General features: G+C 34.6%; 1 protein-coding gene across 15 annotated transcripts in view; it reads right to left on the bottom strand.

Annotated features, from left to right (window-relative positions):
* The window catches only part of TMEM161B (transmembrane protein 161B), a 236,838-nt gene that overhangs the window by 192,901 nt on the left and 25,720 nt on the right, over nt 1-18,217 (bottom strand). For 13 of the 15 annotated variants that reach the window (XR_014147089.1, XR_014147088.1, XR_014147087.1 and 10 more), the window contains 3 exons: nt 9,628-9,711; nt 7,553-7,650; nt 3,329-3,485 (listed from right to left, as the gene is read on the bottom strand). Coding sequence is in view for 11 of the 15 variants with exons in the window: in XM_081826602.1 (XP_081682728.1) it covers nt 3,329-3,485; nt 7,553-7,650; nt 9,628-9,711 (339 nt within the window). In the remaining 4 variants the exon portion in view is untranslated. Of the gene's footprint in view, nt 1-3,328; nt 3,486-7,552; nt 7,651-9,627; nt 9,712-12,321; nt 12,387-18,217 lie in introns of all 15 variants that reach the window. The other 2 variants (XM_081826608.1, XM_031033749.2) reach the window with 1 other exon arrangement.

Below are 18,217 nucleotides of genomic sequence, written 5' to 3'. Positions count from 1 at the left end.
ACTCAAAGTATGAAAAAAATAACACGGCATGTAGTCAGCTAGTGCTAATTATCAAGTTAAGATATTTTTAGTGTGTTTATGTAACTCGACATTTACGGCTCGGTCTTTATTCTGACTGCATAGTATTTTTACATATTTAACACTATAGAATTAAAAAGTAATATTCTAATTGCTTATCAACTTAATCTTTTTTTTTTTTAAAGATTTTATTTATTTATTTGACAGAGAGAGAGAGAGGAGAGAGAGCAGGAACACAAGCAGGGGGAGTGGGAGAGGGAGAAGCAGGCTTCCTGCCGAGCAAGGAGCCCAATGCAGGGCTCGATCCCAGGACCCCGGGATTGTGACCTGAGCCGAAGGCAGACGCTTAACAACTGAGCCACGCAGGCGCCCCAACTTAATCCCCTCTTGAAATGAGCACAGCACAAGATATCTGGGGATGTTTCTCAACTGACACATATGATCAGTATTTCTATCCAGCAGAATATACACCTGGTGAAGATGTCAACTCTTAAAGACTTTGTTCTGGCCCCTCTGGTCTACATTATACCTAAATCAATCCAAAAGAGTCAACAAGGAGCATAGGGAAGTTGAATGTCAAATCATATCATATATTTAAAACAGTATCCATTTATAGTTTTAAAAGACAGTTCAGCAGTCTCTAGTTGAATATAAAAGATGTAGGATATGCATTTATTCTGCTTACTCCCAAAATCTGACTAAATAAACCATATAGCAAAGAAACTAAAAGCCATCAAAAACAAAGAAGAGGAAGAAATGAGTTTCTAGAAAAGCAATGTCAACAAAAGTTTGGAAGACTTACAGATGGACAAGAAATAACTGATTTAGGCTTCTGCTTTCTCTGTTACGCTGGGTCAACAAAGGGAGAAACCCAGTAAAAAGAAAGCTAACTCATTCATAAGCTCTGGAAAAGTCAGGAAATGGAGATAGCGAGGACCTTTGAAGGAAGGATTGCAGGATGAATGAAAACAGGATGATAGGTTGAATGACTATATTAGCAGTAATCAGACTTGCCAGATCTTGTCTTGCCTAATCATACAGATTAGGTGATGGGCCTTCCCCAACTCTGGCAGAACCCAGAAGAAATACTATTTGAAGATATTAAATCAGCAAAGACTGGGCTTGGGAGTACCATGCAAAACTTAGGTGACAATGAAGACCTGAAAACAAGAAGCACAGGGGGGCCACAGACATGCATTTAAATTAATGCCTATACATTAAATGATGGATATCTGAGCCTTCTTCCCCAATCAGTACCCATAACACTGGCTGTCAGACTTACACCTCAAAGATGAGAGAATGGACAATGCTTGGAGAAAATGACAGATCCAACAACCTGCAGATACTGTATCAAGAGGTCCCCCCAGGATAATGTAAGGTCCCCACTCAGTCATCCTCAAAAAAGGCCACCAATCAACAAGTTCCAGCCACTTGTACAAAGCTTCTAATTTTTAAATGCCTCCTTCTTGAATATAAAGATAATCAAAGATCATGTGACATTTAAGAACAATCTCTAACATGACAATGACTAAAAAGGTGGGGGGGCGGATACTCAGAAAATAACACAAGGCATAAATTAAAACTTAAAAGATACTAATATCCTTAGAACTAAAAAGATATTACACATCCATGACACAAGAATGTTATGGAAATAGAACATCCAAAGTCTTAAAAATTTTTTTAAAAGTTGATATAAAAAAATTCAACAAAAGGTTAAGAGAAAATTAAGAGAAAAATCAAGAAAATTAAAGTAAAATAAATGGAAAATGGGAGATAATTTTAAAGAACCATTCAAAGGAAGAACAAGTCATTATGAAGAGTCCCTGAAAAGACGACAGAAAACAGACTTTTATCATAGAGTCAATATAAAACTTCTGGATAAAAAAAAGCAGATTGAGTACATCCACTGACTTCTGGTCTCTCCCTAATCCCCATCAAAATGGCAGTATAAAGGAATTTGTTTTTAAGTACATAAATACAATGAATGAGAAGAAAAAAAGCAGTAAAATTCCTCTAAAAAATGACATTACTATATTTAGAAGACAAGGTGAATGGGAAATGATTAGTGATAGATGACAAGCCAGGCAGATATGCCAAGTCCTCATTTACAGAGTGAAATGGCAACAGTTAACAGTTAAACCCTAAAACTAAAAGCAAGCTGGAGCTTTGTACCCACATGGAAATATGCATGTAAACATCAAACAAAAAGGAGCTATCTCTGGAGAGGTAGAAATGGAGGAGGAAATGTTTAATTTTAATAAAAGTAAGGGGAAAAACAGCCTAGTGAAAAAGGATGAGTCCCCAGATTTAAAAAGCTAAACCTAGAATTTAACCCAATTAATGATGAAAACTTCAGAATACCAAAAGAGAAAAAGCATCGAGAGGGTGTATGTGAGAGGAAAGGGAGGCATATGCCAAGAGCAAGAAGGCATCTAGCTTCTCAAGAACCTTCAAAACTCCCAGGAAAAACTATTTCTTTCTTAGAATTTGTCCTGAGCCAAACCATCAACTGAGTATGAGGAAAAAATCATTTCAGGCATTCAAGATTTCAAAAATAAAAACTGTAGCACCCCTTTCCAGGATACCGTAGAATGCACTCTGCCAAAGGACAGTAAACCAAATAAGAGCAGATGATGTGATCCAGAAAGAAGCACAGAGAATTCCTAGGAAGACAGTGAAGAAAATCCCAGGTTAACAGCTATGCAGTAAGTTTACAGAATTGAGAGCTCCAGGAGGATATTTCCAAAGGAAAACAAAATAGAAATGATGTATTTGAACTACTGAGGTTTAGAATTCTGTAAAAAAGTTTAGCGTCTATATACAAGAATAAAAAATTGTTCAAGGAAGTTGGTAAAACATATAATGCTTAGCTATAAATAATATTTTCATAGGTATCACTAAAACTGATTTGGTAAAACAGTTGTTTCCTTACTATTTTGGGAGAAGTGAAAGGAAGGAAAAGGAACAGGGAGAAAGGTGCAATAATCTAAAATTAAAGAAACACCATTATCACATAATATTTAAACATATGGAAGAAAATCTCAGAATACCTAAAAGAGGGTAAGGTGGCTCCTCTGTGACATGAAATTCACGTAAGAGAGCAAAGGCAAGGAACTGGCATCTTGTATTTCGCTTTTTAAACTATTTACCTCTACTTGGAAAGGTTTTTCTATTAAATAAAACAGATTTCAACAAAGAAAAATTCTCTAATTATCTAAATTTTTTTTCAAATCAGAGATGAGATCTAATTGTATTAGCTACAAACAGAACACAAACTTATAAATTAGTATTAATGACGTTTGAAGGATACATTGCAAAAGATAAAACAAGCAGGCACCAGACTAAGCTGATATTCATTTCCTGTGTAGGCTTCATAAAATTGTAGTAGACTTCAGTTACTAGATACACAACTGTAGCAGCCACTGTGAAATCCACCAGCCACTGGTATTCTGGAAAATAATGCAATGCTGAAAAATAAAGGTCAAAAAAAAAAAAAAGTTTACTTAAACTTTCATAAATAAATAGCTCAGGAGGATTTATCTATAGTTAACTTTAACCATGCTAAGCTTTATTCATTTGGTGATATACAATGTAAGGTTTGATGAATCTAAAAATGCAGGAAACAGATTGAGAATGTTGACACTCAAAATTAAATTTTAATACGTCATAAATTAAATAATTTTTTAGAACCTGGAATGTTACCAAATATTATTTAAAGTGTTGTTAAAAATATATGATTGCAAAATAAGTTGGTATTTTCTCAGCTGATTTAGCTGTTTTTTACAGAAATTAATTTTTTTTTTTTTTTTTTTTAAGAAAGCAGGAGTAGGGGGAGGAACAAAGGGAGAGGGAGATAATCTCCAGTAGACTCTGCACCGAGTGCAGAGCCTGATGCAGGGCTCAATCCTACCACCCTGAGATCATGACCTGAGCTGAAACCAAGAGTTGGACGCTTAACCAACTGAGCCAGCCAGGTACCCCTCAAGATTTTTTTTAAATATATTTTAATTTTTAAAAAAGATTTTATTTATTTATTTGAGAGAGAATGAGCAGGGGGGAGGGGCAGAGGGAGAGGAAGAAGCAGACTCCCCACTGAGCAGGGAGCAGACAGGAGGTCTATCCCAGGACCCTGGGATCATGACCTGAGCCGAAGCCAGACACTTAACTGACTGATCCACACAGGTGTCCCACAAGACTTTTTTTTTTTAAGGTTCTAAAGAACGATACTTTAACTTGAGGATATAACTTGGTATACAAAGATAAGTTTATTTTTATTTTTCATTTCTGTGAAGTAAGAGAGTTAAGCTTTGCTACGGTTATTAACTGCATGCACTAACAGCGGATTAATAATTTTGTGAGTTAATGCAGACTAAAATAGCATATAAGTATACTTTCTATTCTTGCTTGTGTTCCTTCAAGAAAAGCTGATGAAATGCCTGTCAATTTTCCATAAAACCATACCCCTTCCAACAAAGGGTTTACATTAAAATTAGCATCCTGATAGTAAATATGATTCTATTTCTCTTTTCATCTCAGATATTCTGGTTTACTACTGCCTGAGTACAGTCCAAAGTATCAGCATCATTTTGTAGAAGACCTCCTAAAAATGTGGGAATAAGTCACATACATAAACATCAATTCCTATGTTCCCACTGGTACATAATAAAATGATCTACATTACTATGGAAAAATTTTAGTTGTAAAATGTAATATCTGATGATATTTTAAAATCATGCATCCATAGAAAAAGTATTTTGAAAATACCACTCAAAGTAAGACTTATTTAAAATATTAAAACAAACCAAATAAACTTACATATCTATAAGACAGCAAAAATTCCAAATCCTTTCATGACTGGGTAAATTTTTAATCTGCTTCAAGTTATTTTAACTGTGTTAGGTTTTTTTTTCTTTTTTCCTGATAAATATAATAGCTTATAAATATCAGTCTGAAAGATTTACCCTCAAGTAGTCGAAGGGTTAGTCACCTCACTTCTCCTCTAAAAATCACCCTTTTCAATGACTTTCCAGAAGGTGACAGGGAAATGGGTAGTACAGACAATATCCATTTGGGTAGACAAATATCCATTTATCTAAAGGCTTTCAATTTTTATTAATAACTAAAGCTCCAATTCTCCATGCTGCCCACAGTCAGAGGCTTCCTGCAGGGAATCCACTCACAGCAAACAGCCAAGTGACATTTCAAATATTTTTATGTGCTTTAAGAGGTTCTTGTAATAGATAGCTAATACAAATTAAGACAGACTTTCAAGATACTTATTGGGATACCAATAATATATACACATTCAACCCAAGTACAAATTATACATAATCTTGGCTACATATTTAACCCAAATATTATATTCTTTTTGTATTCAATAATATAATTACCTATGTGTCTTTTATTAGGCTATTGGAAACAAAAGAAAACTTACAGCTCATCAAGCCTAGTGGTTTGCCTTAAACTCATGAGTGTATGTTAAATTCAGGGAGAAAACCCTCTTCTTTTACCTAAACACACACACACAGCATGCATTCAGAAATGATTACATAAACATAAATAAAACATCTCCCTATTATTCTGCTCTTGAAATTATGTGGCCAGTTGTTAAACTAGTACCATTTGCAGTTAGTTTCAAAACTGTACTAATGAAACAAAATATTGAATAAGCTATGTGATAAGGCCTTAATTTTAATCTTTTTAAGTTCATTAAAATAGCCTAGTTCTAACTGGCTTTACCACATTTGGTGAATAAGCCACAACAAGTTATTTAACTATATGAGTTCAATGAGTTTAAGGCAAAAAAGGTCAATAACAGTTACATACCTCATAGAACTGGAAGAAGGTTAATAAAAGTAAAGCACTTACAACAATGCCTGATAAATACTCAAATTTAAGCTACTATTAAAGTTAATAAGCTGGTAATTATCATTTAACGTTACTAGTAAAAATGACAAAACTCTGTACTAGAAATCAGGGAGACTATGTATATATTCTTATATTTACATGTCTGTGAACATTTTATACAAGTAAGCACACATAAAAGATTAATAAAACCAATGTGACAACCAGTCAAAAAGTCAAAGTGCTTTTAAATGTTTTAGATTTTGCACGAAAAATAATTAAAAAAAGAGGATAACATAACCAGTCATAACAGTCTTAATGATACTGATTTATACTGTTCCTCGTTGACATTTTTGGGTTCTAGGCCACCCTTTATATATATATATAAATACATAATATATATATATATAAAATACACACACACGTAAAAATCTTTGTAAATATAGAATCAACTTTTAAATATCTTGAAGCCATTTTGTATCACTACATAATTCTATATGAGATGCTACATGAATCTACTAAGATTTTCCAGGGGTAGTTATGATTTAACCCAAGAAGGGCCAAATTACATATGATATTTATACATTACCAAAATTACTTTTTTTAATTTTTTAAAAAGATTTTATTCATTTATTTGACAGAGAGAGAGAGAAAGAGAGAGAGCACAAGGAGGGGGAGCAGCAGAGGGAGAGGGAGAAACAGGCTCCCCGAGGAACAGGGAGCCCAATGCGGGACCCGATCCCAGGACCCTGGGATCATGACCTGAGCCGAAGGCAGACGCTTAACTGACTGAGCCACCCAGGCATCCCCAAAATTATTATTTTTTTAATATGTTATTTTTATTCCTCACTTTTCATGTAAACCATTAGTTTTCAAACCTGGTCCAAAGTCAGAACCACTAAGAGCATTTTAAAAAATACAAATTCCCAGAACCCACTCTAGATTTACTGGATCTCCAGGGGTACATATGAAGAATCTTTCTTTCTAAAAGAGCTGCTCAAGGGATTCTGAATGGCAGTCAGGTCTGAAAACCAGTGTTTAATATCACTTTAGATGCCATTCTCTTACAGGATTCAAATAATTTCACATAAATTTTACTTTAAATATAAAATCATTACAGTTATTATACAATTATAATCATTGATATACAGGGGGGAAAACCCACATAACTTATCAGAAATATCCCATGGGTAAAAGTAAATCTTAAATAAGTTTTCTGATTCCTAATCCAGTTCATTGCTCTAAAGCGACTTCCCTGTCTACTAAGCATGAGCATAAAGTTCAATCACTGTTAAGTACAGGTAATTAAAAACAAACACACAAAAGCATTTCTGCAAGCCACATCATAAAAGGAGCAGAATGGCACTTCTGGCAAGAAGTCTAGAATTCGAAATAATGAAAAGTGACTGTGATCTCGACATGAAACAGAAAGTATGTAACAAACATGTAAGTCAGCCTTTCTGAAAAATGGGAAAAATAATTCTTAGTACAGGTTAGGTGAATAGAAAAAGAAATTCAATTCAAATGAAGTCATTTTGAGCTTCTAAGTTCTGAAAAAGATTCCATAAAATGGACTTAATGATTAAAAACCAAACAAAAAATTTAGCCACAATAGGTAAAATGAAAAGTACTTTCACTAGCATAGTATAAAACTAAGATTTACAGAACACTTTACCAAGATTTCCCTTACCTAAAGTATCCACTTCTGTAACTGACTTTGTTTCTAGATGGAGGTCAATATCCTTTGGAATGGTCAACGGCTTACTTTCAATGTGACCATTATATTTCCTAAAAAAATCAGACAAGTGACACAAAAAGCAAGTTACCTATACTGTTATCCAAGTGCTTGTATCAACTAATCACAAATGGGGTTTAAATTTCACAAAGGAAGGAGAATTTCTAATATTTCATCAAAAAAGAGGTAAAACAGTCAAAAGTCACAAAAGTAGTTTTTAAAGGGAAGACTACAAAATGTGGATATAAATTATTATGTGAATATGCAGATTACCAGGGGAAGATTTACCTAAATTAGTGGCAAAATCTTGATTACCAGCTTAACATTTCACCCTATTTCTCCTACTCTCTCTCCTGTAGATTTTAAGACAACTAACATCTTTTCATTTAGGTACAACAGTAAAAGCAAATAAAAAAATTAAAGAAATGCCATTATCACATAATATTTAAACATATGGAAGAAAACCTCAGAATACCTAAAAGAGGATAAAGTGGCTCCTCTGTGACATGAAATTCATATAAAAAAGCAAAGGCAAGGAACTGGCATCCTTTCTTGTATTTCACTTTGAAACAATTTAACTATTTCTTTAGGTACAAGAATAAAAGCAAATTAAACCAAAATGCATCTCTCTCTGAAATTATACATGTCCACACATATGTATAAAGAGACCTGTAGCTATAAACAAGTCAGAGTTGAAGAAATATATTAAGATTTATGTGCATAAGAAATTCAGTTATGTGAAAGGCTAATTTGGAGTTGCTTTTACTGAATCACAAATGGGGGAAATAGAAGAATTCTTTAGGTGCACATTTATCATTCCCAAATTTAATTTTTAAAGACACTCACACATATATAGAAAGTAATAAATTAAGTTTCAATAGCATTAATTACAATACCAAGAAACAATTTCCATTTATTCTGAAAAAACTTCAGTAAAAATATCAATTCATGTCAATAAATCAAATATTAATTATTGCTACCAGGAATAAGACAGTGCCATTTTGGCATCATTTTGTACACGTAAAGCCTTTTCAAAATAAAACAGAGAAGGAGGGCTTACACTCAATATTCCAATGATCTTTAAGGTGTATTTGCAATGATAAGTGTAAAAGAGAATGGTTAGCGAGATCAGAAAAGTCTTTTTAAAATTTCCAATTTCATGCCAAATAATCAATATGCTTAAAAAAAACTTTAGCACCTACAAATGCATTAGCTCAGGTTAATATCATTTTTATGATACACATGAGAAATCTGGTGACAATTTGTTGTCACTGACATTTTGTAATATATTAGAATCATAGTTTCAGGTCCTAAGAAGTCCTCCCCAGCTGAGGACACTAAGGCCCATACAGAGAGGCTAATTATCATGTACTTTACTTGAGAATTCAATTTAAATAGAGATATAAAATTTTAAAGCTGGAAAGATCCTTCAAAATTACTATGTTTGGTTCTTCCATTTCATAGATAAGGCTGCTGTGGTCCATTCAGTGAGGTTTATTAGCAGGCGGTTTTCTTCATAAACTTTAAATGCGAATATAATATATAGCAACTGAATGGGACCTACGAAGTTATACAGGCTACCCTTTTTATTTGAAAAATGAAGAAAAGAGGTCAAAAGTAGGTAAATTTGCCCAATTTCATAATACTGAATAACAGTAAATTCTGGAAAAGAACTCAAATCAACAGATAAATGAGTTATAGGGTAAAATGATGGGCTCTGGTTTTCTCCCCAGACAACCCCCAGCAAGTTTTAATATGATGGCTATATTGTTTTCATAATTTTAAACACAAAGAATAAAATTAACCATTCTTAAGTAAAATAATCATTTCTGTGCTCATATATTATATTACTAAATACAGGATTTTCTTAAAGGGCAATTCAAAATTATTTTAGATCATGGGTTTTAATCTCCAATTTACCAAATGCGCATAGCATTATCAGTAAATGTTCCTTTAACGAACGTACAAAATATATTTACATAGATTGTCTCAAATACTTAACACTTTATAAGCTCAACAATGTAACTTACCTATCTTTTCTGCTTTTCCCTTTTTGCTGCTTCCCTGCAAGAATTCTTAATTCTTCTTCTGTAGGATGTTGATACCATCTCAAACTAAGAAAAAAAGAATCCTTTTAAATAAAGGAATTAAAATCACCAGAATTATTCATTTATTGTACAAATATTTATTTAGTTTCCTATTCGTGAAGAGACTGAAGGGAAATATCAGGTGAAAAACTCTAATCTGAATTAAGATACTACTGCTTATGCCTTAAAAGGGTTTCGATTCAAATCCAGCACTTACCAAGCACTTACTAGATGCCAGACCCTGCAATGCTGTTTATAGGTGTATTTCTTATAACTGACAATTATTAATACATACTAAGGCTATATAGGCCTACTATTAAAAGTAAATGGACTGAATTCTGCAGGCAAGCTGGCAGGAAGCACATTAGAATTCTCCACCCATCCTTCATTTACACAGAAGAAATTGACAGTTGTCTTAAAGAGAGTCCTTTGAATGTCCCTAAAACTACAAGTAGTCTTTGCTTTGCTTTCCTATCCTCCCCTCCTTTAATTTAGTTGGAGAATTCTAAAACTTTATATATATAAAAATAAGAGTAAATCGTATTTACAAAACCCTTTAAGTTAGGGCTCCAATAACTGGGTGTATTCACCTCCACCACACCGTCAAAAGACCCAAACAAATCACTTATTCCCTCCCAAGCACGCACCTGCTCATTCTCAATTCCCTGTCTCACCTGAATTTCCTATCTACCAACTACCTAAACTTGATATTCAAGTTTAATCTTCAATGCACCCTCTCCACATATCATTAATTCTGTTCTTTAACTGGAGTCCTTGTCTTCCCTGGACACTCTCCTAAATGCATTCTGATCCCAACTTTAGTTATCTTTCCATAGTGCAAATTTTATCAAGGTAAATGCCTGTTTAAATCCTTTCCAAGAGTCTTCACAAGGTAAAGCAGTGAGGAGGCAGCTAGGCAAAGACTTTCATCAAGGCCCTGTTTTTATAAAGGAGAAACATACACCTAGTATTGCTAAACCTTCCAGTTTTTCAATTACAAAAAAATCTAAATTTTTAAAGTAAAATATCTCAATTAAAAAAATGTTAGCAACTGATTTGCTGTTTTTAAAACCACTTAAGAATTGGCAATTTGCATAATGACTGGGTATCTGATGATGTTATAAAATTACTGTTAAAAACTTTTAGCTGTAAAAATAGGATTATAGTTATTTTTATAAAAGCTCACATACTTTAAAGATATACACAGAAGTATCTATGAATGAAGTAATATTTGCTACAAAATATGCTGGGGGGAGGAGAGATGAAGGGGAACACAGATGAAACATGTTGACCACCAGGTGTTAATTGTGATACATACATAGGAGATCATTATATTCATTATATATTCACGGTATTATTCTGACTACTCTTTGTATATGTTTGAAATTTTCCATTAAAGTTATAACACACACTATAAGGCCCAAATGTGCATAGGATTTGTGACCTGTTTCCACAGACTTTCATGATCTGAATATTATCTACTTTACCAGACTCACATTCAACAACTACCTTTTTGAACATGACATTCTAACTAAATGACATTTTATTCCACAAATTTGTTCATCCCTTGATGTTTCTGCATATATTCTTCTATCTGCTTATAAACATCTATGCCCCTATCTGGCAAACATCTAATTTACCTTTTACTATTTATAAGGCAAGTTGCCCTGTGGTGTAAAAAAGGAATGTATCTGGTCATTGTCCCCAGTTCTTGGCAAAGAGTTTTAAAAGCCTTTTGAATTTCCTGAGTGATAGGGGGTTTCTTTGTTATGCAAACAAGGGGATTCCTGGTGGACCTCCAGATAGCTTCCGAATGGTAGATGGTCACCAGAAATATCAACCATGTGATTAGAGTTGGGATTTTTAGCCACCTGATCTGCAGGAAGGAGATGGGGGCTAGTGATTAAGTTCAATCGTTTGTCCAGTTATTTAAAATCATACCTATGTAATGAAACTCCATAATATCTCTCAACAATGAAGCTCAGAGGAGCATCCTCGCTGGCCAAAACACTAATGTGCTTGGAGGGTGACATGCCCTGACTCCACAGAGAGGTCATGGAAACTGCACTTCTTCCCAAACCTATTTCCTCTACCATCTTTATAATAAAACTGTAATCATAAGTATAGCACTTTCCTGAGTTCTAGTTGTTCTAGCAAATTACTGAACATGAGGGGTGTCATAGAAATGCCCCAATTTGTAGCCAGTAGCCAGTTTTCAAAAGTATGGGTGGCCTGGGGATTCCAAGAACTTGCAGCTGGCATCTGGAAGCCTAGGCATTCTTACAGAGAACTTTGTCTTTAACCCATGGAGTCTATGTTAACTCCAGGCAGTGTCAAAATTAAATTGCAGTTGGTATCAGACTAGTTGGATTAAAATGAAATACTCCCCTAACTGAAAGATTCTTGGGAGTGAAGATTTTATGACTTGTTTTTGTATACTTCAAAACTAGTACAGTTACTGGCATATAGTAAGTGCTCAAAAAGAATCACTGAACCAAAATGAATTCAGTTCTCCTCATAGTTGAAAGGTTTTAAAATAAAATATATATCCCAACCAAAAAGTCTCTAAACTGTAATTAAACATGGGTGAGGAGGCACTTCCTGAAATTTCGATTTAAGTCCAGAATTTTAACTTACAGTCGATTCTTGTTATTCGCGGTAGTTATGTTCTATAAAGTCGCCGCGAACACTGAACATTGCTCCTAGGGGAAATACAGGGTTAGGTTCCTGCGAGCCTCTGGTCACAACATTTTCATCAACCAATCAATACAAAACCTTGTTTTATGTGTGTTTATGTTTACAGACACCTTATTTAACATATACTGTTGATTCATTAAACATTTAATTCACAGCCAACAGCACTATAACCCAGGCCTAAACAAAGCTTACTTAATAACTGTAATCTTAAGTATAGTATTTTCCTGAGTTCTGTATTTCTAGCAAATTTTCTCCATAATGCATATCATGGCCTTCTTGTGCTTAGGAACACTAGACATCCCTTCAGCACTATGCTTGGAGGCCATTTTAAACAGTAAAATCAAAAAAAGCTAAAATGTGAACAACATGATGCTAAATAGACCATGAAAAGCACACTCGTTTACAATATGAAAGGTGAAACGAGGCCTCAGCTGGGAACATGGGCATTGGGCCACTAAAATTTTTTGCCACTCTGGATATGTCTTTGAATGACCTTGAAAGCATCCCAAGTATGAATTTGGGGGTTACAAATGAACTTCAGCAAGTACATAAATCACAAATACAGAGTGCATGAATGATGAGGATTGAGTGCATAACATTTAGAAGAACACTTAAGCAATAACTCACTTATAAAGACTAAAACTAGTCGTTTCGCTCTGAGAAATTACTAATTATTGCTAATAAGTGAAAGAATGCTTAGTATAGGAAAATTTAAGTTACTTTTAGAACACTATAATGACAAAATATTTTAAGATTCTTACATTTTCTAGGTTTTTCTTCTTAAATATACTCGAACTTGTTTAATCTCATTTTTGTGAACCCATTTTTCTAAAATGGATTGCACTTATAATTATACTTTTTATTGGGCAACTCAGGTCATCTACATCAGTAATAATTATTGGTCAAAGCTGGAACCTAAGGACGGTGGATGCTCTTAGGGCCACTTCTAGTCTGTTACTCATGTACCATCCATCCATCCATTCATTCATCACACACTTATGGAGTTCCCTAGGGCCAAGTACTCTGCTAGGCAATCGAGATATAATCACATACAATAAAGCCAAAGTCCCTGCTTTCTTGATGCTTATATTCTAGTTGATGCTGAATTTAACCAATTAAAAAATGACAAATTACAAATTGGATACTACACAAAAGAACCAAACAAATGGTGAAAATGAGAGAGACAAGCCTTAGGTTGTAGGTGAGGAAAACCCATCTGAGAGGACATTAACCTACCATATCCATGGAGGGGAAGAGCATTCCAGGCAGGGAAGAGCATGTCCAAAAGCACAAAGGCATGAAAGAACACAGAACACTGCAGTAACCAAAAGGCCAAAGAGGCATTTGCACCATATGCAAAGAGAAACTTTTGAGGGAGGCTGAAGAGATAAAAAGTTAACAGATCACGCAAAGTCTCCTGGGTCACAGGGAGTTTAGATTTTATGCTCAAAACAGGAGAGAGAAATAACTTGATTTGCCTTTTAAGATCTCTTTTCCTGCTCTGTGAATTAGAAGCAGGCAAGAAAAGCAGATATATTTTGGACGTTGAGTCAACAGGTCTTGCTGATGGATTAAATGAAAGAAGTAGAAAAAAAATGAAGGGTATGTACCCTTCTGATTTGAAGAAGATAGTAGTACATTTTCTGAGATGGAGTAGAACAGGAAGAATCAAGAATTTAAACATGCTGAGTTTTTAAGTACCTATGAAATATCAAGTGAAAACATGAAGAGGACAACTGTATATTAGAATCTAGAGCTCAGAGATAACCTGGGGTCATTACATAATTGTGGTATTTATGGAATCAATAAGATCACCTAAGGAGAAAATAAAACATGGTAGAAGGCTAAACAGTTAATAAGGAAGTGAAAAGTAGGGGCACCTGGGTGGCTCAATGGATTAAGCGGCTGCCTTCGGCTCAGGTCATGATCCCAGGGTCCTGTCGGGTTCCTGGCTCAGTGGAGAGCCTGCTTCTCCCTCTCCCTCTGCCCACCCCCCACTTGTGCCCTCTCTATCCTCATATAAATAAAATCTTAAAAAAAAAAAAAAAGGAAGTGAAAAGTAGAGTTCATGAAGACAATTCATGTGACAAATGTTACTACAACAGAACACAGGGAAATAGGCCAAAACTAAGAAATGGACATGGGAGGGGCTTTGTTTTTTAAGGCAGAAGGGAGGCAGGGCTGTGACTCTATTTATTGTTGCCGTTACTTTTCATAAGAGATCTTTAAAAAAAAAAAGGTATCTGTATGTGTGTGCGTGCTAACAGGAATAATCCAAAAGAAGTGAAGCAATTAATGACAAGGAAGAAAGAATTAGGTGAAAGAGAGAAAGAGATACAGAGCACAAATGCAGGAACTGAGCCCTGACAGACAGGACACCTCCTCCCCAGGCCAAAATTAGAATTTATAAACATTTTTTTAAAAAATAGAGATGGGTTGCACATGTAACTAGGGTTGTGGGTTTGGTGGTGAGAAAATGATTGCAGGGCTCTGGTTTCAAGAGCTGAGGCTGAGGCAGGCATGCCCAGTATTTGAGGAGAAAGGATTTGAGTTGAAAGCTGCCTGAGAAGTGGAGCAGACAAAGACTGTCAGGCAGCATGGAGCAGCTGAGGTCTGAAAGTTCAAAGTAAAACTTAGAAGGACAGTTGCACAGTTTTCCTTAATAGACAGTGCTTCATACATAGTTGGATTCCATACCATGTGGTTCCCATGTACTAGATACTTTAAGCTGTAGTCTCAGTTTTTAGCCTTTTCTTTTGCTACTAGTTGATATGTCTATCTTAGCAAAATAACTTGCAATCTGCTTGTAACTGCTGAACCATGCCTTTATAATATGGGCTTGGAAGACATGTAAAAGCTAATTAGCTTCAGATTCTATGCATCAGTTAATAAGAATGGTTACAAAAATACAATTAGAGAAAAATGTTTTGTGTTAATGTTATAAAATTGCACATACAATATCATCACAACCATGACAGGAACATATGATAAGATTAAAAGGAAATACAACAAAATGTACACAGTGATTATCTTTAGCTGATGAGAATACAGTCCATTACCTCTTATTTTTCCTTCTTATCAATTTATTATCTTTTTCTGTATCACAGGCATATATTATGTTTGAAATAGGGGAAAAAAACCTTTAAAATAAAAAGTATTAATAGGATCTCACTAAAAAACTGAACTTCTTACATTTAAGTTAAATGCATTAATCTCAGTGTATTTTATGACATTTACGTTGGCTATTCAGTGGCTTTTCTCACCTATGTTCAAATTGTCAGCAGTGTCTCAGATAATAAAGCCAACCTGGTATTCCACTTCACTAAATCACTTAAATAATTTTTTACTAATTGTCTTATATAAACCTCTTACATAAAATACCATCAGACTATAACTTTCCTTACTAAAGTTCAATAGCACTGAAAAAATAGGTATCAGAAAATATAGAATGTATTGACCTAAATTCTTCAAAAAAAAATTAAACAGCAATGTCATTTAAAGCAAACCACCTTAAAATTTTCCAAAAGTATAAATTTCAGAAATTTAAAATGGAAATCTAAACATGAACAAATAGAGAAAAGTTTAGTACTGAAAAAAAGGTTTTAATACATAAATAATTATACAAAACTCTTATTTCAAAATACAGGTCACTATAGATACTTTCTTTTTTTTATTATTTTATTTTTATTTTTTACTTTTTTATTATATTCAGTTAGCCAGCATTAGTTTTTGATGTAGTGTTCAACGAACTATACTTTCAGTCTTCATTCTAAATCTCAATAATTTTAACAAGTGAAAAAAAAATGAGAGAAAACTAATACCACTTAAAACCTAGAAAACCTTTCAGCACAAGTAGCTAAGATATCATTACACATATACATTCTCTTGTTATTTACTGGAAATTTTAATAGAACAGCATGGCATTCTGGAACTGAAAGTTAAGAGGCAAGGAGAGCAAGGACTGAGGCATTCCGTAAGGGTGGTAGCTGACAGTTTAAACCTTTCCCTTGGGTCTTAGGTCCCACCTACTGTGCATTTGAATAGTAGGTTTCTCTCACCAAAGGGAACTTGCAGATACTTGGATCAGGCAACATGCAAAAGAGAACAGGCAAAAAGAATTACAGCAATTGAATATGAAGGTGTTGTTACACGCTCTTTACCCAATATAGGATGAGAGAAAATCAAAATAAATCCAACCAGAACATGTTTTCAATGAGGAACATATGGTAAGAAGAAGCAGACCAAAGTTGAGAGCCTCGGGAAATAAAGGGGCAGAGAAGAGTGCAGAAAGTTTAAGCTAAACAATCAAGGAAATGGAAGGCAGGTCAGCAAGGAAGCTAGTATGAAAAAAAAAAAGCAAAATCCTACGTCCTCATGCAAAACCCACTATTCAAATGTACAAAGAATGTAACCTATCACTTACCTCTCCATGAAAAGAGGGGCCAAGCAAACTTCAAAACAAAAAGGAACTTTAATTACAATAATAAGTAGAGAATAATTTGGCTACTATAAAGTGGTATGCTGGACATGATACAGAACACCTCTGTATGATCTGAGCAACTGTTAGAAGTGTATGTTAGGGAAGGGGCACCTGGGTGGCTCAGTCGTTAAGCATCTGCCTTTGGCTCAGGTCATGATCCCGGGGTCCTGGGACGGAGCCCCACATCGGGCTCCCTGCTCCGCAGGAAGCCTGCTTCTCCCTCTCCCACTCCCCCTGCTTGTGTTCCTTCTCACTGTGTCTCTGTCAAATAAATAAAATCTTAAAAAAAATAAAAAATTTTAAAAAAGAAGTGTATGTTAGGGAAAGCAGTTCATACTAAAGGTACAAAGAAACCAACTTCCCATGGTTTTTCCTCCCTTTGGGGAGAGAGGGAGGAATTGAGCAGTGAGAGCACTAGACTCTTCACAGTTGAGTTTTTCAAGGTTAGTAATACATGCTCACAGGTTACAGGTAGAAGAGATTTTGTTACCTAAGTTCTTGTTAAAGCAGAATCCCTCAACAAAATCTGATAGTCACATAAAAAGGCATGTAAAAAAAGGAGAATAACATTTTTGAGAAGAAAAATATTTTTCTCTTAAAGAAAACTGGAAGAATGGAGTACAAAATATTTATAATTTAGTAATGTGGAATAAATTTAATTTCAATAGTGAGGTGAGAAGTATAATTTGAACAGATGATATTTCTTAAACTCTACTTCACACTTGGCACATTTTATGGCAATCAAAATCAATGCTGAGGTGCCTTTTCATTCAGAATAAAAGGTGGCTATGTAGTCATAGAAAAGCCAGAAGAATACAATAAGCAAAGACAAACATACACTAACTATATATAACCAGAACGATAGTTTATACAAGGCTAAGTACCACTAAGAATAAAAGGTAGAAAAAAAAAATCTTAAATAAATTACTCTGTTAACTGCCAAAAGAAGTCACAGTAATTGTCACCACCACCAAATTCCAAACTCTGTTCAAGTATGCCAGTTCCAGGACAACATCTGGAGTTGATGAGTAGCCATACATTAAATAAATACTACACTGTGAACTGAACTTCAGGATAAGAAGCCTAGATCTGTTTCATTTTTCAGTACGTGAATATGAGTAAAGTTAAAACTTGTTTTCTCATCTGTAAACATATCACCTACAGCAGAGAAGGACCAGACACTCACCAATCTTGTTTTTACTTCCTAGGTACAATGAAAACTACATTCCCAGATTCCCCTGCACTTTGGCCTGAAGAGTCACAGGGCCCCAGCCTATGGAATGTGGGCAGAACTGATAGGTCTATTTCTAAGCTTGGCCCCTTGAATCACCTGAAAGATCCATAGCCTACTCCCTT

Source organism: Leptonychotes weddellii, chromosome 7 (assembly GCF_054177405.1).
Source record: "Leptonychotes weddellii isolate Sample4059 chromosome 7, ASM5417740v2, whole genome shotgun sequence".
Lineage (NCBI taxonomy): Eukaryota > Metazoa > Chordata > Mammalia > Carnivora > Phocidae > Leptonychotes > Leptonychotes weddellii.
Note: the sequence above shows the minus strand (reverse complement) of the source record. Positions and strands in the feature narration are given on the sequence as shown.